Raw genomic sequence first — 21,155 nt, forward strand, 5'->3', positions numbered from 1 at the left:
CCTTCATCCCTCTACGACACAGTTTAGGTGTCCACAGAACAAGTGTGACAGGTACTACATTTATCCTTTCCTTGAAACAAAGAAAAAGCTTGGATGTTAGTTCAGCTGCTCATAAAGCATCAAGTATTTGCTTTAATTGAGGAGTCAATTGAGGAGTCTCAGCCACTGGCTGGAACCAGCAAGTCTTCATGTTGCACAGTGCCACTGTATTTTGCAGAGGCGCTAGGAAATTGCTTGGAGGTCGATGATACACAGCAGCGTCATTTCTAAGTACAAACACCGCGCACTTGAACGACCCAGTTTTTTCAGATGTGATAAACACTGTTTGGCCTTCGGTTTCTCACTCAGTGGAATTGGGAGGTAGCCGTTAGCACAGTTTAATGCGCAGTACATTTTTGTACCTGACATACAAACTGGTCATCAGTATTTGGCAATGGCTTGTGTCTCGGGCCATTGATAGTGTACCACAAGACTATATTCACCACTTTTCTTTTTCGTGCACCAGTAACACTGGACTGGCATGTGGCAATGACCCTTTTATGTCATCAGTTGTCTTCTGTTCTCTTACAATCACATTATTGTCTCTCTGTCTTGGCAATGTCAGTTTTGTGTAGTTTACAATTGACTGGAGTACTCTCAGGTCTCTCAGTAATGGTCACTTCTTGCTGGTTTCTACTCCCTAACTCAGCCAAGTTTGAGGCAAAACAACCTCTGCGGTCATTTGTCATCGTTAGCGAGTCTTCTACTCGCTCATGACCTTGCCAACCCTCAACATGCTTTGGTAAATTTTTCGACTGGGTCATTGTAGCAATGGGGCTTAATTTGTTGTAGCTCTGGAGCACGAGTGACAGTTTCCTTCTGCAAAGCCTGGTTGTCATCATTCTCCATCATTACTGGAATATCCACCCTCCAGGCTCTACGTAAAGCAGCATCCCCTTGTCATGTCTGTTCGATGCCACCAAATCTCCATCATCTCTACTGGTTTCTGCTGTCACTTAGCACGCAGTCCTCTTAGACAACACAAAATTTTCTCGACCCTAGTCCCGAACCCTCAAAACCTCGTCTGTACCACATCAGTGTTGCAAAACAGCAGGTCATCACAGTACCCAATTGGCAGCTCATCACCAGTGCACGGGTGCACGGTATATTTTTGTTCAGTTTATATTCTACCCACCGACTAGACTGCAGCCAAGGCACTGCTGTCAACGGCAGTTACCTTGGCATCCTTGCAACTGACATCGTCAATTCCTACGTCAGCTTTATATTCTGTGCAGGTCGTGGCGTTTCCAAACCCATGCACGTCTGTGTCCTTGTGTACGATTTGCAGGTTGCAGGTCACTGCTGCTTCATCACTTGTTTTATATATGCCGAGCTCCCAGGGACAGCTATTGCCTACAGCTTGCTAATGCCACTTAAAATTGCAGTCTTGATGAACTTGTTTGGTTCTTTGCTGTTTGTTTGGCTTTCCTCCGTCATGTGGTTGCTAGCAGGTATCGTTCCTACCATGTGTCCGGACTGCTTGTAGCTGTAGCACCTTCGACCAGCTTGCTCACACTATGTGGCTTCAGTGGCCTTCTTCTTTGGCACTCCACTCCGGCACCAGCTTGGTTCACTGGCGTCTACATTACTTTGTTGACTTGATGTGCTGGCCTCAGATAGAAGAGGAGAGAAAACAAGAAATTTGAATTTCGCACGTGGACGTGTATTACTCCAAGGCTTTGCAACTGAAATGCTAAATCAATGCACTGAAGCACTTTGATCACTAATGCATGGCATTGCACATGGTGAACGCTGGTTCTTTGACCTGCTTATTCGCTCCAGTGCTCTTGGATGTGTCAAGAGGCCATCTTCATCGTTAAGTTACCTGGCCATCACAGAGATGCCTGTTGCAACCACAGGCCCAAAAAAGATTTTGGAGTCTTGCAAAGCTTTGTTTCAACTGCTTACACAGCAGAATCTTCTCGGTTTTGACATCTCTTCCACTTTCTCGCGATACTCGTGTGTTCTCAATAATCTCGGAGTATTTTTCATGCACTATCAGAGTTTCCAGTGCATCTCTGCTCCCAGCTTCTTCTGCCATGTTGCAATCTTCTATCAGCTGAACTTTTTCACAATTGCACGCAGTAGGGCCATTTTTTTACCCTACACCAGTGTGGCAAGTCTCCAATACTTTCAATGGTGTTTTGGTACGCTAGTGTAGTTGGTTTCGGTTAAAAAAATGACCCTAGTATTTGGTGTTGCCTTGGTCCCAGGAACTCGCCTTGCACAAACATTGAAGCAGTTGAACGGGGCCATGAACAGCACCTCGCACAGACAGCACCGCAACGCCAGATAGGCGCACCACACCATTAATGCCTGTCTGGTTGGTCACAAAATTCAGTTCTGCCAGCTTGCCACAAACTTGTGGCCACACAGGCATCGATGAATCTCACTTTTGAAAGTGTTGTCACTCAGGTAACTTCAAGTGTCGAAAAAAGATAGTTGCTCCTAACATTTGAAGAAAGATACATGCCAGCAGGAGCCTGCACGTCTAGTTCCATCTTTCACGTGATGAAAAACGCAGCTGAACAGACAATAAACACAGAGCAACGAACAAAAAACAAGGACGATACTGCTCTGACAACTAATTATTCACACACATACGCCTTCTTCTTGCTTCACTTCTAAGTCAAGCTAATTTCTTTTATTGTCCTACCAGTAAGCTAGGAATTCCATCTCCTCCTTCAATAAGGAAACTGAAGGTGTACTAAGATATTGTTCACTAGACACAGTGATTGCCCAAGCTTCCAAAATCTCTAGTGTCAACTTGTCCCTATTTTTTTTTTTAAACTTGAACACTACGAAGGTCAGCTGGACATTTTTGTTTCTTACATAACGTAGTCCTTCTGGTGGCGTATTGTCTAATCCTGTCATTCACGCATCTTCCAGTCTGGCCAATGTGTTCGTTGTCTGCTCAACTGCATCTTTCATCATGTTTGCAGACAAACTAGCTCAACATTCCACTGTAGTATAGTTCCACCTTGCCGTGTTTTCCCCTTTTCTCTCTCCCTCTTTCTCTCTTCTCTTTCTCCCTTGTTGCCAGCTCTCTTTTATGGTTTTGCCAACACTAGAAATGCAGTTCTAGTTTTTGCATGGGGCACAAGGAAGCGGCACAGCACAAATTTTTAAAAACTTTGCTTAAACAAAAGATAGGGAATTAAGTCTTGGTTCATCATTATGGAATAAAATTGGTACTATTACTGATTTGTGGTGGAGGAGGTAAGCAAACCTTTGTCTGGAGCTAATCAGGTTGCCAATTGTGAATTTGTCAATGAAAGTTCTTTCATGCAAAGGGCTTCAATTTATTTTTGAGTACCAAAATTGGGAAGCAGTTAGAGACAGGTATGACAGATGATAGAAACAGTCACCAAGTCAAGCCAGTAGGTGAAAAATCAGTGTATACTTTTCATTATATTTTTATTCAAAAGCCCTTTTGATGAGGGCATTAGAAGGGGCACTTGTTGCAGATTAATATCACAATAAGATAATACAAAGACAAAGAACACCATCAATAAATAAATAAACATCATTGCATTATTGATTTTCTTCTTTTAGAGTTTTATGCTTTTATGTTTGTTAGTGCTATGGGTGACTTTGCTCCTTTGAACGTCATCCATGGCCTTTCATGGCCAAGGCTTGACACTGTCTCTCTTGTGCAGTTATGCTTTATGCTTCCGTGAGGGAAAAGACCCTTTGACACCTTCGTGTGCCTGTGTGATATGGGCCACTTTTATATCAAGAGAGCTTTTTGACGTTGAAATGTGTTATGTTATGTAACAGATATATGTGCATATTTTGTCGCTGCGGAGAGTCCACCATCTCGTTTTGTGACCGCGTGTGTATACTTTGCCCGCAGGGAGATGGTGCGGATGGCATGTACTTCATTGAGGATGGCACGGTGCGCATCTGCGTCAAGAAAGACGTGAGTGAACTCTGTCTTGAACGCTGGTATTCTTCTGCCGCAGATGGTTGTACAAGTACTTTTCCAATTGTGTGTTTCAATTTCATGATAAAATTCGGTGTTATCGTCTCTTTTGCAACATGAGCAATAACGTAACATTTTACACGGGGCTTGGTAAATTGAGACTGCATTATTGTGCCAGAAAGAAATCTCAACTTTTTTGGGTTCAAGGGGGTGTTAACTAGAAATTATTTGAAGCTTGAAACATACATTGTGTGCCTAACATTGTAACATGTTGACAGTGATTTTGATGATGCCCTCTGTGTGGCTGTGGCCTCTATAAAAATAGCTGTGGCTGGCTTTGTGTGTTTGTTGGTGGAAGGAAGCTTTCCGGGAATTACAAATATTTGCACTATCACATAAATAATTTTTATAAAGGAATCTTTCAGTGGCTGCACATGCACGATGGAGGTGATGAGCAGGGTGTCCGTGTTCTGCGTTAATTTCGGCCACCTGGAGTTCTTTAAAGAACCCCAGGTGGTCGAAATTTTCGGAGCCCTCCACTACATCTCTCATCATGAGTCGCTTTGGGACGTGAAACCCCATAAACCAAATCGAATCAAATGATTGGCAAACCACATCATCATCCGCATTACTTCTTGTGCAGCATTGAAGAGTTCAATTAAAAATATCTAGCTCAAAGTGCTACTATTAAGCTATTATGCATGCTTTGAGACATTATCTGTTCGTATCCTTTAGTGTCGGGGTAATGTTCCTATGTGAGAATGGATCAGAGTACCTTTAAATTTGTGAGCAGACTGCTGACTAGTAGAAATTGATCTGTACCTATAGGGCACTGCACTCTAATCACAAAGGGACCACTGTCACTCAAAATGAAACTTTCGCAAACTCGAAATGTCCAAAAAATGAGCTGGAATTGTGACTGTTGTCGGTTGATTTCGCAAGTAAACTGTTTACATCGACATCAATTTGTGGACATGAATCTCGGAGGCTGTACTTCACTGCCATTCACTTCAAACTGGAGGCACAACCATTCCCTCTCGCTGTGTACGTCACGAGCTTGAATCGAGTGGTGGGAAAGATTGTATATTCAGATTTCTGAGTCACAAATGCATTTTTTTCCCACTGGACAAAGAGAGAGCTGGAGAGTCAATTCTTACTGAGAGCGGTAATTGGATGGTTCACTGATTGTATCATGGCTGATTATTAGAGACACGGCTAAATGACACATGGTCATGGTATATATGCAGAAGTTTGGCCTTCCCTGATGGTTATCACCCCGCAAATTTTGGGCACATTTGACACTGACAGACAAAATCTGGGGGTGCTCTCATGCCAACCGCACTTGGCAGGCAAAACTGCCTCTCGCAGTAATTGGAACAGAATGCAGCTTGATGAAGTGAAAACATGCCTAATTACAGAAAGACTAAAGTTTCATGTACATCCAAACAGCACAACCAGAACGTTTTGAAACAAATCCTGCAAATAACCTCAGTGCTGATGGTAAGCATAGAGTAATGTTGTGAGCATAAACCAATGCAATTTGAGATATTGTGGGAGTACTTTATGCAGTGGCATGTTTCAGGGTATCGTGGTTGTCACGGATGCTTTCTTTCTTTCACATTTTGCAAGTAAATAAATTGAGAATTATTAATTTGTAAAACAGCTGAAAGGTAAAATATCAACCTGTGGAGTCTTCCAGTGAGCATAGCTATGTGCAGTCAAAAGTGAACATGAGAGATCGTTATTCTGATCATATACGTGTTGTTTTTTTTGATGCCATGGTCTTTACTAGTCGGTGTAGTTAGTGTGCTAGCTTTGTTCATTAGCCAAGTATTTTTCTGCAGTTAAGAGTGGTCTGCTGCGAGTATATAACTGACAAACGTTTAATATGTGTAGTAGGCATTGGTGCAACGCCTTGATGATGTCTGTGCAGGGCGGAAACGAAACAGAAGTATCCAGGATCAGCAAGGGCGGCTACTTTGGAGGTGAGTACCAGGACGGGAAAGTCTCTGGGATAGTTGTCGTGGAAAAAAAAAAGACTGCAGTGCGGGAAGGAGAATGACAAGTTTTTCTAATTCAGACAAACTCTTCTTAGAAGTGTTGTGTCACATGACCTATGTAAAGTGTGAGTTGTGGTGTTTCCAGGAGCAAATGCACTTGGCTTTCACTAAACAACAGTGTAAGATACTGAGGGAAACAAGCACACCAGTCTTATGTCCTGTTGTCATCACTCTATGGTTCATTCAGCATCGAGGAAGGCGAAAATTTCCCACTGCAGTGGAGCAGTGTAGTGGTTAGGGCGCGAGACTGCTGCCTCTAAAGATGCTGCTGGATCGAATCCTGCCTGCGGTGGTTGCTTCTCGATAGAGGCGAAAAGCTAGGCACCCGTGTGCTCTGCAATATCGGTGCATAGAACCCCACGTGTTCGGAATTTCCAAAGCCCTCCACTGCGGCGTCTCGCATTCTCTGAGTCGCTTCTGGATGTTAAACTCCATAAACCAAACCAAACCAAACCAAACTGAAGCTGGAGATAATGTACACCTCAATATTTTTCACTCCCATAATTTTTTATTGCAACTCAACATTTTGCTTTGTTCTCATGTAAAGTTCAAATTAATGCTTTTTTTATTGCTTATATTGATCAGACATGCTTTTGTAGTGTATCACCATTTCAAGGAAAATGAAAGAGGTGTTAGTCATTGCTTTTTTTTGTGTGGTCATGCTACTGACTCTGCTGCACTTTCTTATCTGCACCTCTGTGGCACTACCATATTTTCCAGTGTATAAGACGTGCCCTTCATTAAATTTAGAGGCTTTCAGTGAAAAAATTGTTATATAAAATGCACCCTTGTGTAAAATGCATCTAAATTTAGCCTGCTAGGACATTAGGACTTAACAATGTGTACGTGCATGCGTGACCATCACAAAATTTTTCGTGCCAGTGAGAAAACCCATTGCACGAAATGGTAGAAAAAAAATTCAAAACTCACACCCAAAAATACCTTCGCACATGCAAAGAAGCAATACTGTATGTTTACTCAAAGCTTGCAAAGGCTTCATCTTTGGACACGGTATCAAAATGTTCATAAATTTCTGGCGGCAGCTCTGCTGAGATGCCCTCTTTGCACTCGTAATTGGTGCTGTGATTGTTGCCATGTTCGACCGTCTGGCACAAGTGGTACAAGGGCCATATTCAGCACACGCAGGGAGTGGTAAACACATATTGCATATGGCAACTTGGAAATAGAGTCAGCTGTCCTGGGTTGTCTTGGCAGTGTGGACGGTGGAAGAGTGTGGGTGTCGCCATTTTTTGGCATTTCTTAACACTAATGCTTAGGGGTTGTGAGGCGACCATGTAGATCTTGTAATTGTGAAGTCGCTACGGCTGCCTTTTCACGACAAAGTTCGTTTAGGTACGTTGCACAAAAGGGGAAAAAAAATGCATATACGGCGCAAAGTGTATAAGATGCACTAGCAAAATTCTTGTGAAAAGAAAAAAGGCGTCTTATGTACCACAAAATATGGTATGTAGCGCATCTCAGTATTATCGTGTTGTCTGCAGATTTTCGTACAGTATTGTGATGCCTGTACACCTCTACAGCTGTGAAAACTAGAAATTTGTTGTCCAAGATGGCTTTGTCAGGCGTGGTGCAGTATGGTTCGAGCTTGTCGATTATGAGGTGATGCTGCACCGTGGGATGAAAAGAGTGCAGGGCTAGATATTATTCTATGAGGGACTACCTGAAGGCTCCCTGGCCATTCAGTATGAACACATAGGAGCGTAAGCATTGTGCGGTAGCTTTACCAACAGCTTGGTCCCCCTAGTTTTTTGATGACTGCATCCGAGACGCCAGGCCTTGTTGCATCTTTTACACGAGAGCATAAGGGCCCTGTGTCGCAGAAATGCTGGTTCGGCGTTGCTTTTGTCTATTGTAATGCAAAAATGCACAGTGAATGAAAGAAGAAAGGTGAAAAACATCCTCTGTGTGTGTGAAAAGCTATTACGTAATTAACGATAGAGCCCCCCCCCCCCCCCCCCCCCTCCCCCGGCATTGCATCAAACGCAAACAGCACATTTCGCTGCACGCGTGTTGGGACGCGTCAAGTATTAAGCACTTTCCAACTTACTGCTGACATCATCACTCGGCAGGCCATAAGAGAAAATATATAAAAAATGAAGATAAAAACTGATGAAACTGCTTTAATGTGTGTGAAACACTATTGCGTCTAATCCTTGATGGCAGAGATTAGATGTCTCCCTAATTTTTTCTTAGTGCTATGTGTCGTCCTTCGAAGCATCTCTTTCTGTACTAAGAGTGCTAATAAAAGTACTCACAGTTCTAACAGAAGGAGTGAGCACTTAGAGCGTGTGCAGAGATGACTTGAAGGGCCATCTGCGATCAGTTTTGCTCTTGCTACTATGGCATAGCTAAAGTGCAAGAAATAAGGTTCTCACAGTAGTACCTATTCATTTTGCACATACCTCCAGCCCTGGTAGGAATGGCTGCTGTCACTGATCGCGGTATAAGCACTGCCAAAAAAAAAAAAAAAAAAGAAAAAAAAAGAAAATATTGGAATATTTATTTTTTGATCAAAGTGTGGGCAGTTGCCATTAGCATTTTCAGGTGGTAAGTTCATGGCACCTACTATTGTATCACAGTTTTTTCAATACTTTGCTATGTGATTGCCGTAACATTCAGATAAAGCTGCTTTGAAATGGAATAGGACTTAAAGCCGCCTTACCAGCAAGAACATGGCGTATGAAGTGGTCTTGCTGTGCTGAGTATGACTGATAGCACACGATGAGCGTGCAGCTTTAGTGCATTAGAAGATATCAAGAGCCACAAGGCAGATGTGCACTTCGATAACCATGCAGACTCAAGACATTGTGAACGGGCATTGGTGCCGGATTGATAAAGAAAATAAAAAGTCCGACAACTTGCCATCACCATTCAACGGGGCATGCCATCTGGTTTATGTGCACAAAATTTGTGCAGTCCCATTTTGCGATAATGAATTAACTGGAGCTGCAGGAATACCAAAATTTTGAGTGCCAAGCAAATTCGAATGTTAAAAACTAAGTGTGAATCGGATAAAATATTTTTCTAATACTGCCAAGTTAAAATGCGGATGAAATCGCAGATTTGTGAGAGGCATGTGAAAAATAAATTTTTCAGTGCTAGGTGAATGCGAATATTAAAAATTAATTGCGGATCAGACAGAATGCTTTTGTAGTACTGCCATGCTAAATTACAGATGAAATCTTCGGGAAACCGAAGCGGTGGCCTTGGGGTAAAGCATCCGCCTCGCATTCGGGAGGTACCGGGTTCGATCCCTGGTGCCGCCGGTTTATCCACCGGTTTTTCAATGGGTACAAGCTTTCCCCCGGCCTGGTGCTTGGCTCTTCTGGGGTGAAATGCTTGGAAAAAGGGGTCACGGCCCAAATAGTTGCGCCCATGTGGCAGTGATTCGTTCCGTCATCGGACAACAATAAGTCCGCCTCGCGCAGCAAAAGCCCATTATGTGGTTGACTGTGAGTTCTAAGCAGTAGTACAGGTCGAGTTGCAGTGAGCCCCCTACGTGGTTGGGATTTGAGGCTGTGGGCTCCTTTCCCAAGCCATGGACCCTAGGAGGCTGTGCACCAAGTCGGGTAATGGCTTGTACCCATTTGAGAAAACCGGTGGGTGTCCCGCCGGCAGAGGGAGTCGAACCCACCACCTCCTGAAGGCGAGGCGGGTGCTCTACCTAAGAAGCATGTGTATGACAACTTTTTGGGTGCAAAGTGATTGCGATTAATAAGTGGTTGCACTTGTAATATTTTAGAATAATTTCACAAAAGTTGAAAGTAAAGACAAACTAATTTCCACAAAACACAGCAATAAAAAAAAAATTAAAAAAAAAAGTATTTTTTTCATCCATCGTTGACATAATTTGTCATACCTTTAAAGCATACCAGGCATTACAAGAAAGTAGGAATAATGTATTAATACCAAGTTTACAGTTATTCATTAACTGCTGTCAATTAAGGAGCCAGAGCGTTCCTTATTGTTGTTCACATGGAAAGGGGTGTTACTGAACGCTTCCATAAAGCATTATAAAATGACCTTGCTGGAGGAGTGACAACGCAGTGCTCATGATGACATGTAAACCCTTTAGCCCTAGGTCAGTTTCGCCAGACTGCATACCTAGTGCTGGGCCTCAAATGGTCACCCAAACGCTGGAGTGAACGTGTTAGGTGCGAAAATGAAACCGTGCCATTGTGTACCCTAGCACGCACCCTGCGTTATTGCGCTGCCTAGTTTTAAGGTCGACGCTTCTGTCGCACATTTTTTTTTTTACCACTATGGCCTAACATGCATAATTTTCAGGTTCTGGCGAGCATTGAGAACGTTGAAAGTGCTCCGAAACACGTGGCCCGAAACTTTGCCCCTTGCTGTCCTCCACCAACCGGGTCGCTCCCGCTTACCTACATGCACGGGGTGATCTAAAACAAGATGCTTGGTGCCCGTCAGGGTCAACTACATTGTGGCTTGACACACTGATGGGCTGTGCTCTTCATTTTCGACCTGCGAGTATGCAGGAGCTGAGTGGTGGTCGCCCTTGACGGCCGTCAGCGCATCGCCGCGCAGGCTTTTGACGCGTGCTGGCAGTTGCTTGGGCGAAGAAAGAGCAAGCTAAGTTATGTGACAGTTGTCAGATATAGCCATTTGAGAATATTTCTTTGCCAGTTTGTATCAGGGAGAAATTCATAATTTCTGAACGTTTAGGAGGTTCGCAAATTTCGGTTTCACTATTTAGTTATTTGCGAATAGTCGAACCCCGCAATAACGAAACCGCCGGGGAAGGAAAACCTTTTCGTTGTCGCGAGAATTTCGCTGTCGCGAAAATGGACAAATAAGCACACCCATTACCTTCCAGAACCAAGATTTAATTAAAAAAGTCGCTTATTTTGCTCTGCTTGACATTGCTGTGCAGGAGCTTGACGACTCTGGCTTCGCAGCTTGATAAGCTATGCATAGCTTCGTCGTCGTCGTCGTGGTCGCCGAGAAAAGTCCGGATCACATCGAATGCATCAAGCACATCACGCGAGCTTACTTGCTTACCTTGTGCTTGGTTTTCGCTATCTTCGTCGTCACTCGCCTCATTTCCTTTGCGCACACTGTCGATAATAGCGTCGTCGCTGAATTCCTCGTGCACGATCAAGTCGGCGTCCGCACACAAAAAGTCCTCCAGTTCAACAGCCTCTGGCACCATTGCATCTACACTGCGAAGCGCGTTCCATGCTTCGGTTAGTGGCTGCAGATCGTCACCGCTTGCAGCTTCCGGTTCTGCCAAGGCGTGCTGACCAGCTGCGAAACCGGCGTGCCTGAAGCAGTTCTGGACAAGCGTGGCCGAAGTAGCAATCCACGCGCCGGCAAGCATCTCCAGCGCCATGAAGAGGTCAATTTCCGTCGGTCACTTCATTTCGATTTTAGCAACGTCCGCTGTATGAGCCTTCTTCGGTATGCAGACTTCACACTTTTGATAACCCCCTGATCAAGAGGCTGGATAACGGATGTGCAGTTCGCGGGGAAAAAAATCAAGCGGATGCTCGTCAGGGCAACGTCTTCAATGTGGTGCGCACTGCAGTTGTCCAAAAAAAGGCAGACAGATCTGCCCTGCTTTCGCATGTCCGTATCAAAGGCTTCCAGCCAGCTTGTGAATATTGCGCGCGTCATCCACGCTTTTTGGTTTGCAGTGGACTGGACCGGAAGCTTTCGGTTACGTTTAAAACACCGTGGAGTCTTGCTCCGGCCGATCACGAGGAGGGGACGCTTGTCAGATCCATCCATGTTTGAGCATAAAAGAACGGTTGACCCGCTTTTTGCTCAGCTTGCCGCCATGGCATTTTTTTCCTTTCAGGTCTAGCGTTTTTGAAGGCAACATTTCATAGAAGAAGCCCGTTTTGTCCGCATTATAAATTTCGGAGGGCTCGTACTCGTCCATTATGCCTTCGTAACTTTTCTCCATCCAGGAAGATGCTGCTTCAGCGTCTACGCTCGCACACTCCCCCGACAACACTTTGGCGACGATGCAGTGCCGCGCTTTAAATCGACTTAGCCATCCGGCACTCGCCTTAAAGTTGTCGTGCCCCAGAATGCACGCGTAGTCAATCGCCTTTTGCTGCAGGAGGCTTCCGGACAAAGGCACCTTGTTCGCTCTCTTGTCCAGGAACCACTGAAATACAGCTTTGTCCACGTCTTCGTAGACCGGCGCTGCCAAAGTCTTGTTCTGAGCGCGCGCGCCGTTCTGGAGTGCCGCCATGATGCCATTCCTTGATTTCAGAATCGTAGAAAGCGAGCTGCATGGGATACCGAACTCCTCCGCAATATCAGTCTTCTTCCTGCCTTTTTCAGCTTCAGCGATAATTGCAGCCTTTTCCTGCAGCGTCAAAAACTTGCGCTTCTTTACAGGAGGCGGCATGTTTCCGACAGTAAAAAAACAACAAAAAACACTGTACACTGGCAAGTCGTGAGCGGCACAAGGCGGATGGCGAGATCGGCGAGATAGCGTGGTCGGCGCACTAGCGAAAAGAAAAAAAAAGGAGGTTCCTTGCTCTTCCCCGGTTGGCCGGCGGTGTCGTCACGTGGCGTGAAACGTCACATACATGCGTAGTGGCCAACAGACAGGCTAGCAAAAAGCCGCTTTCAGCGGGCAAAAAAAAAAAAAAAATGCTTTGCTATCATCATCATTACCGAACCAACCGAAAGTAAACAAAAATGGCTGCGCCGGTGCTTGTTGGCAGGTGAAATGAACGGGCTCGACTTGTCGGATGAGTGTTCTGCTGCAGTTTCGCCCATTCTATGTTCCCGACTGGCTGATGTGCCGAAAAAATGTTGCAGATCACTACCTCAAACTTTCGTTAATGCGGGACTGCTTTTTAAAAACCCTTCGCTGTTGAGAGGGGACAAATGCATTGAACCCTATGGGAGTTCGCCGGGGGCGCCAGAATTTTTCGTTGTCGCGAGAATTTCGTTCTTGAGGGCTTTCGTTATAGAGGGGTTCAACTGTAGTTCGAATAATGAAATTGCAGTCTGAATTGGGTAGCCAGTACCATTGGAAAACTCTGAACTTTCGGATATTCGCACTCTCTTAAAACTATCCAATAAGTGTGGCCAACAGCTGCTGTTGCCATGGGCTGGCAAGAAACTTGAAAAAGTGAAGCCAAAGGTTTATGGTCATGTTGTCCGGAGACGGAACTGTGTGACTGTCATCATGCCTGCAGTTGGCGCTTGTCTGACATGCGGCCATAGGTCAGCGGAATCACTGATGAGTCAACTCACTCGGGCTTACTCACACTCACGTTTGGGAAATAATCAGAGTCATATGAGTGAGTCCAGATCCGAATTCATATCGTGATCGGAGTTGTGAGTCTGGACTCAGGCTCAGATCTTGATCTGTTTTCCGACGATGGTGTGCACCTTTTTTCTTGCCCTTAGCAGAGGGAATTAAGGTTTATTGCCATGACAAAGGGCACCTTTGGGCATGGCAGCTTGGCTGCATCTCTCGGTGACTGAAAGAGATCATTATATGAAACACCTTCCTGCATGTGTTCCCTAGTGTATTTTGTGCATTTGACACATGGTGAATGTTGCCACTGATATACCGATTGATACCACTCACATGATTGTAAGTCGTGCCACTGATATACCGATTGATACCACTCACATGATTGTAAGTCGACCCCTTTTTTAAAATTTGGAAATCCGGACTTACAATCGAAACCAAAGCATGGCACTGTTAATTAGAGCAAGATAAAAAAATGTACCAGGGAGGCTACGGTGAATCTGTTTTCTCTGCAGCTTTAAGTGGAACATTCAGTTACTGTGCGTGCTTCTTGGGAAGAATTTTTCATTTTCTTTTTTAACTTTTACTGTGCAGCACGAACTGCACCTGTGGGAGTGTCGATAATTTACCGAAGAGCCGCTATTCTAATCGCTGCAACGCTCGCGTTTTGCACGTCAGTCGCGTCAGGTCACCTGACACGGTGGCACTTCCAGGGAGTGTCGATGGTTTATGGAAGAGCCGACACCGATCCAATCAGTCGTTGAGTTTGCGCCTTCTCAGCACTTTTAATTTTATGACTGGCCACATGCTTCGTCATGAGCTCTCTAGTCCAAAAAGCATCCGGCGCTTGTTCTGTGCAGCGTTCAAGGAGGCGGCTATCATTCATGCCGAAGAAATAAGTGCTCTGTTGGCTGCGAGTTCGAAGCTTCTAAACAGGTTATGCAGGAGTGGTGGTGGCAGCGAGACAAAATTTTCAACTGTGATGCCAAGTGAAGAGGCTTCCAAGGGATACAGTTGGTATGCTATCCGGAGCTGGAGGCCAAGCTTGCAGCAAGTGAAGATGAGTAGTACAGCCAGGCGATAAATTTTCGTTGTCGAAAGCATCCACCGTTATGCTTTTTTTTCCACGACAGGACATGCAATTTGGAGGGGTCGACTTGCAATTGTGTAAATATGATACAACTTAAGGTGCATAAAAACCCATTCAAGCCCTTTAGGACTTTTTGTTTCCTGACAGCCTTTATTTTTAAACCTTGCTATTATGATTGATCACATGTAGCATTTCACTCATATGAAAAACGATCAGCCAAACCAAAGCACAAAAACGAAACCTTCTATCTAAAGATATTCATCTTGGCCAAGGCCACTTAAGCAAAGGAAACCGCTGAGCTCAGTGAGTCAGTCTAAATGACTTCACAGTCAAAATGAATGATCCCAGATGAGCTGTGAGTCGAGATGAGGGAAGCAGCCCGAACAAGTTGTGAGTCAAAGTAAGTCGTTGGTAGGAATGAATGAATTCAGGTGAACTGGGAGTCGAATGGAGCTAGTGAGCCCAGATGAGTAGGGAGGCTAAGTGAGTCATGACTCTCGACGAGTGCTTGACTCTGGATGAGTCAGGAATCGGAGTGAGTCCGAGTGGGCTATGAGTCGAAGTTGAGTTTGAGTTCATGAGTTCGGTGAGTCTGAGCATGTGTGATTCTGAGTGAGCCCAAGTACTGGCGCATTTTTGCAGAGGTGTGGATACGAGGTGCATTGCACCATACTATTCAGGTTTGGGGAAGGTTATTCAGATTATTGCTGGTCGTACCTCAGCATGGTCTTTGTCAAAAGCCCATCCAAATGAACCAGTACGAGGTCCGCACCGTCCAATGCCATAGACTTACATGGGCACTGGGTGAATTTGCAGCTTACGGTTTTACTTGGTTTTTTTTACTCCGCATTTACTACTGGTAATAATGCTGTCTGGGTGCTGAGGGCGAAGTTATGGTAGGAATATTGGTGGCAACCAGATACCACCTATATCTAGCAAATGGAGGAAAGCAGTGCAATGCTCTGGCAAAACTGCCAGTGGGTGTAGCCTCGTTATGTGCCATTTCTGTATGTGATGTTATCTGTTCTTTGTTGAAGTGTGCTACAGATTCTGCCTCTTCCTTTCTGACACGAGTGTGCCTTGCCCTTCGACTTCTTTTCTTGCTGCAGAGCTCGCACTGCTGACCAAGAAGCCCCGCGCTGCCTCGGTGTACGCGGTTGGGGCCGTCAAGCTCGCCTTTCTCGACGTGTCGGCCTTTGAGCGGCTTCTGGGGCCCTGCAAGGAGATCATGATGCGCAACATTGACCAGTATGAGGAGCAGATGATCCAGGCCTTTGGCTCCAAGGATGTGAAAGACCTCCGATGATGACCCTGAGCATGAACCTAAATTTTAACCGCCACCCTCTACCTGTCTCCCTCCCTCGTTCATTCTCCCCTTTCCTCACCACCCTATCCCAGTCCCCGTTAACTAGTCGGTCAGGGCGTTGCGCAGCCCTCGTTCCCTGCAGCGGCCACTGCCGTCGCCGCAATAAAAGAGTCACACCGAGCATCGCCGCCAGGTGGTGCCGCGCGGCCGTAGTCCGAGATGACGACAACGCTGCTGTCATTTTTTCTCTGTCTTGTTGGATCAACAGTTTTCCCGGGCAGAGAGAGCGCGTTTTCATGGCGGCCACACTGGCAAACAGCTCAGATAGCACAGGTGCCCGGACAGCTGGCATTCGCCTCAAATGTTATTCTGGAGAATTTTGCATTGAGGCAGGTGCACCTGGCATGGAGGGGAAGAAAGCTCAGTCTAACAATGTTCTTCCAGTGGTAGGGCAGGCCGCACGCTGTCCTGGCAACCGGGGAGAGCACACGCGCTCTTGCTGTGCGGTTGGAGTTCTCTCCCTGCTTCGATATAAAGGAGGCTTTCTGGAGTGGTTTTTGCTGCCGGAGTTCCCCCCTCCCCCCTCTTTTCGTCATTGTCGTGGTTCATTGCCTTTGTAGACAGCCTCTTGTAGCGGCAACGAGAAAAGCTGGTCTGTAGCCTGTGGCTCACTGACGCAACGACGCCGTGGCGCTGGGCACAGATATTGGCTCTCTATCAGTACTGGCCACGGCTTTGAGGCCATGCAAAGCACTCAGCAGGAAACCATTTCCGTAGGGCCCACATGATGCGAACACAATGTGATTACAATTCTAAGTTGGTGGCCAAAGTGTTGGCATCTTGTGGTTTCTGTTTTCGCGGATTCTGTGCTGAGGGTTCTGCAAGGTCTTTGAAGCTTTAGTGTTACATCAGCTAATCAGCAGCCAGTCTGGCCTCGAGGCAGCATGCACTGTCTCGCAGCTGTAAGTGGCACTGTCCTGGGAGCAGTGCTGTCTTCTACAGTTTGCCGAGATCACTGCATGCAGCCACTTCTAAAAGCGTCCGACCCAAGCTTAAGCTCATCACTGCGGTTGCTGGTGTGAGTAATGGCCTTGCATCGTTTAGGCATTTAGCCTGCCCAGCTGTGCTCGCTGCTTCTCAAAGCCGTTCTTCCTCAGGGTGGTAGGGGAGGTTGACCGGTACTTTACCTGCCGCAGTAAATGAACTGTTTGAACTGTGCATAATGCGAAGCACCTGTAAGAAAGATGATCGTTTTTAGTTGGGCCACTCCACCAGTATTCTTTTGCGCGTTTGGCCATTTGGTATGATGGTAGCGGCCGCAGTGTTGACGAAACAGAGATCAGACATGATCGCTGGTGTTTCTGAAAAGTACGGACAGTCTACCATTGTGGCAATGAGCGCGTTGTGTACAGTGCCCTTGTGGTTGTCTGAATGCCTTGTGTTCACTTGGAAAAGGAGACTGCTTGAAGTCTTGCTACTGGTTCACTTTCTGAGCCAGCATACATTAAGGGATGGTGTGCAAATGTTAGGCTGCTCCGTGAGATTAGGAGGAGCCTTTTAAGGTTTATTGGGTTTATTGCAGATTCTATCAACTTTTAGGCTCTAAAACTGTCCAGAAGTTTTTTTCTGGCTAGGAACATAAGAGCGTACATGAGTTGAACGCCGTATGAAATGAGCCTTGCAAATATTTTTTGTCAGTGCCCAGTAGAGATGGTCGGATCTATACGTACAAACTATACATGATGCATTGCACTGATATCATCATGGCCGCCATGTTGTTCGATAGTGAGGTGGGTAGACCTGTGGCATTCCGTCTGAAATCCACATAGCCAGTGTTAGTTTCAGCATCTTGTGAGCTCTATGTTAGCGATGAATGCACTGGGTTAAGCTGGATTTGGTGGTTTGGGTAGGGCACCAGTTCTCTAGGGTGTACATTGTGGAATTCTTCAAAGGTGCAGCAGTTAGCCTTCATCAGGTAACTTCCATCAAAGTTTCTAAGCGAATCTCCTAAGAATCTCTTCCTAACACTGGCCTCTATAGAAATGGTAGGTGTGAATGAGGTTTCAAAATTGTGCACTCGTTGATTGATCTGCTGTGCAGGAGCCTATTATGTGACATGTTCATGAATTTGCCAAGCTTGCTATAAAACGTCATGACAATTATCTGATGTGCAACTTGAAAAGAACAGTGTACATATTTCAGAACAGGCTCTACAACTGCTTCATCAACCTTCTGTTGTGACGTTGCAATTAATCACATTGCACCCTCTAGCACAACAATGCAGGTGGTTAGCTCCTGGAAGGTCATTGACCATGGTATATTGGCAACAGTTTGATGCAATTGGCTCGAGAGCATCTCCTGAGGGGCATTTGCAATCTTACTCTGGAAATGTATGTGGCTATAGGCTTCAGAATTCTTGCTTCATGGTCTCCTATGTTCTTTCTTCTATGGCTATGTCCTAGGTTCGCAGTCATGGCAGTCGTGATGTGACTTCAGCGCAAGCCATTGTATAGAATGTTGTTCGATGGGACTCATTGATTTTATTGGGCTCTTTCTATGCTCTACAGGCCAAGAAGGAGCGTTTGGGAAATCTGTGCGCGCCTATCATATCGTGTACAGAGAGGATCATTGTCAAGTTCTTGCAAGTGCGCAGACGTCTTGAATGATCACTGTGGGACTGGCAAGCCTATTGTTATCTCAGCCGATTGCCTCGCATCTGTCCACGCAACTTGTTACGGAGAGAATGGTGAAGTTTAAGCGATAGTTGTAGAATGAGCGAGCATTCTTTATTCTTGGGGAATTGCAAATGGTGACACATGTGCCCGCATTATAGCTATAATACATAGCAACATATACTGCCGTTAGGGGATTAAAAAACAAATGGTCTTATAAAAAAAGAGCACACCTTACAGAAGTGTTTGGAACCTCGTGCACTTCCACTTTGCTGTCGCCGCAGCTTAAAACTTGTGTTTTTGCGCGAAGCCGAGTCGACGCGTTATGGCTGTTGGAAGTGTCTTCACTGCACACTCCTTACAAAATGCGTACAGTGCAAGCTTTGGATAGAGTACGACTTACGAACCTGGCTTGAGGCAGAATATAACAAAGAGCATCAGAAGACATTTGCGTGGTAAGGACGAGGGAGACATGTTCAACAGATTTGTCTCATGTTGGTATCCTTATAGAGTGCGCTTTTGTACTACTGCAATACATTGTTGAGTGACATAGTGTTCACCGAATAGCTAGCGTCAGTGTGTTGCTGGTGTTTGGCTTTGCTGTAAGAGATGAAATTCAGAAGCTTGACATAAGGCCTGGCCTTAGCGGGAAAAGGAACGAACCATGACTAGTCCGACTGCTGCTGTTCAACCAGTGAGGTACCTTTTAGAGTAGTGAAGTTTGGAGGGGGTGTCATTACCACCTATTTGGAGAATATGTCTATGGATCTCTGGTATCTTACCAGTGACTGTGCATTGGGACGCATCTGACAAGTGACATCTGTGCAAACATTGGCCGCTTAGAACTCGTGCGCGCACACAATGTATTTTTTTCTCCTTACGAGTTCATTGTCTAGGCTTTTGTTAGGACGTGCACCTGAGAGGCTCGATGATGAATATAGCCCTTTTTTATTTATTTGAGCCTCGATAGCAGCTCGCATAAACGGAGAGCTCAGCGCAGCCTGTGTACATGTTGCACCGAACTTCGTTTGTCTCTATTTTTAAGAAAAGAAAAAAAGATATTGTTGCTCTTGTTTCTTGTTGATGAGTGTTTTATATTTTTTTTTCTTGGGCATTCCCTGGTGTGTTCTCTTGCCATGTCTCTTCTTTGTTTTATCTTTGAAGACTCCTATATCCTTGTTTAACCTTGCTGTAGTCTCTTCAGCAAATGAAAAGTGGGGTGGAATGCACACGCATACACAAACACACAGCCCCCCCTCCGCCTCCCCCCAACTGGACAAAACCAGCTCCGGATTGCATTTTTGCTGCTTCTGAGTGTAGAGTCGCCTATGTGTAGTTAGGAAAAGTTGGCAGTGTTGGCAAATTTTTCTCTGGGTAATCTGCGGGAGTGTTACGTGAAGTTCACGGGATGGCCAAGGAAAGGTGCCTGCTGCACCCCCCTGCAGCCGTCGCCTCGTGTGTGTGTATGCGTGTAATAATATTGCCGTTGCCGGTGTGTCTGATCGGAATACCGTGTTGTTCATTTTATTGTGTGTGGCCGCTCCTCGCTATGTGGGCGACGAGTGCAACAACACCTCTTCTTCTATATTACTTCCTCTTCCTGTCGATATATGCATTGTTTGTTGTGTCTGCGTTGTCGGGCCGCTCCTTCAGGAAGCGGCGGGAGACCACTATCACCACCACCGGACTGTTGTCGTACACGATGCCCATGATGCCTGTTCTTGCTCGCGCTCTCTCTTTGTCTTAGTTGTCTGTCTGCGACGGGCCTGCCTGGTCCTTTTCATGGATTGGGCGCGCATGTGCACAACAGTGGGTCTCTAATGATGCTGCACTTCTGCATCCACGCTACTGCATTGTCCCCCGGCAGGCTGGACAGGCTTCATAGTCTTAGTCAATCCAATAGTCGTAGGTACAATCTGAGAAGAGAAGTACAAAGAGTTTCTATATAGCTGCCCAACCTACTGTATGATTGGAACTGCTCACTACATTGAGATTTGCTCTTATTTTTAGAACACTGATAAAGACACCTCTCACAATATATGCACCATTAGGCATTGCGAGCACCAGTCTGTAAGTTGTGGACAGCTGTTCAATAATTTTTTTCACGCAGTGGGATATACACCGGTCAATACAAACGCGTATTAATTAAATCACCAGTATGCATGGTTAGCAGATCAACTCTCATTGACCTTGAACTCTGTCTTTCTCTTGCATATTTGCCATTCAAAATTTGGTGTAGCCTGGTTGATTAGTTATGTTGTAGCATTAGGGTCGACGCCTTTTGGCTTTCCTGGCCAGCTGTTGTGCGCATGCGCGTCCGCTCGCCCTTTGCGGCGGCCCTCGACCACCGAGCTCATTCCAAGTGTTCTTTCTCCTGTGTTCCTCACGTGTACGCGTCTGTCTTGCGCACGCTGGAAATAAAAGAAAATGGCTGCCGCTCCTCCGGCAGCGGGACCGGGAATTCGGACTGGACTTGTGTGTTTCAGAGTCGGGGAAAGATTCATCTGTGAAACATGGCAAAGCCTTCAAGGCTCGTTAACGGTAGGGTACACCTCTAGGTTGTAAACCTGTGGCGCTATCCTGGTAAAGTAAGCCCGCAGAACGGTCATTCATAGAAAGGGAGATGGAGCTAGGGTTCGATAGAGCCTCGTCTCTCGAAGCTTTTTTTTTTATTTTCTTTTTTATAGGGGAGCACATTAGTGATCCTTAGAAGTACCCTACAAGAACGATGTCTCGTCTTATGAACCCTTTTTATGGGCGAGAAAGAAGCGGCGATTCGGTGAAGGAACACGTACC

At 45.6% G+C, this 21,155-nt stretch overlaps 1 protein-coding gene across 2 annotated transcripts in view; it reads left to right on the top strand.

Annotated features, from left to right (window-relative positions):
* Pka-R2 (cAMP-dependent protein kinase type II regulatory subunit) overlaps positions 1–20,820 on the top strand; it is a 142,138-nt gene extending 121,318 nt beyond the window's left edge. For both annotated transcript variants that reach the window (XM_084579314.1, XM_084579315.1), the window contains exons 8-10: positions 3,896–3,961; positions 5,898–5,949; positions 15,491–20,820. In XM_084579314.1, coding sequence (XP_084435440.1) covers positions 3,896–3,961; positions 5,898–5,949; positions 15,491–15,687 — 315 coding nt within the window. In that variant the 3' untranslated portion in view covers positions 15,688–20,820. The remainder of the gene's footprint in view (positions 1–3,895; positions 3,962–5,897; positions 5,950–15,490) is intronic.
* Positions 20,821–21,155: the final 335 nt, after the last annotated feature.

Source organism: Amblyomma maculatum, chromosome 9, assembly GCF_055883805.1.
Source record: "Amblyomma maculatum isolate TAMU_Amacu chromosome 9, ASM5588380v1, whole genome shotgun sequence".
NCBI lineage: Eukaryota > Metazoa > Arthropoda > Arachnida > Ixodida > Ixodidae > Amblyomma > Amblyomma maculatum.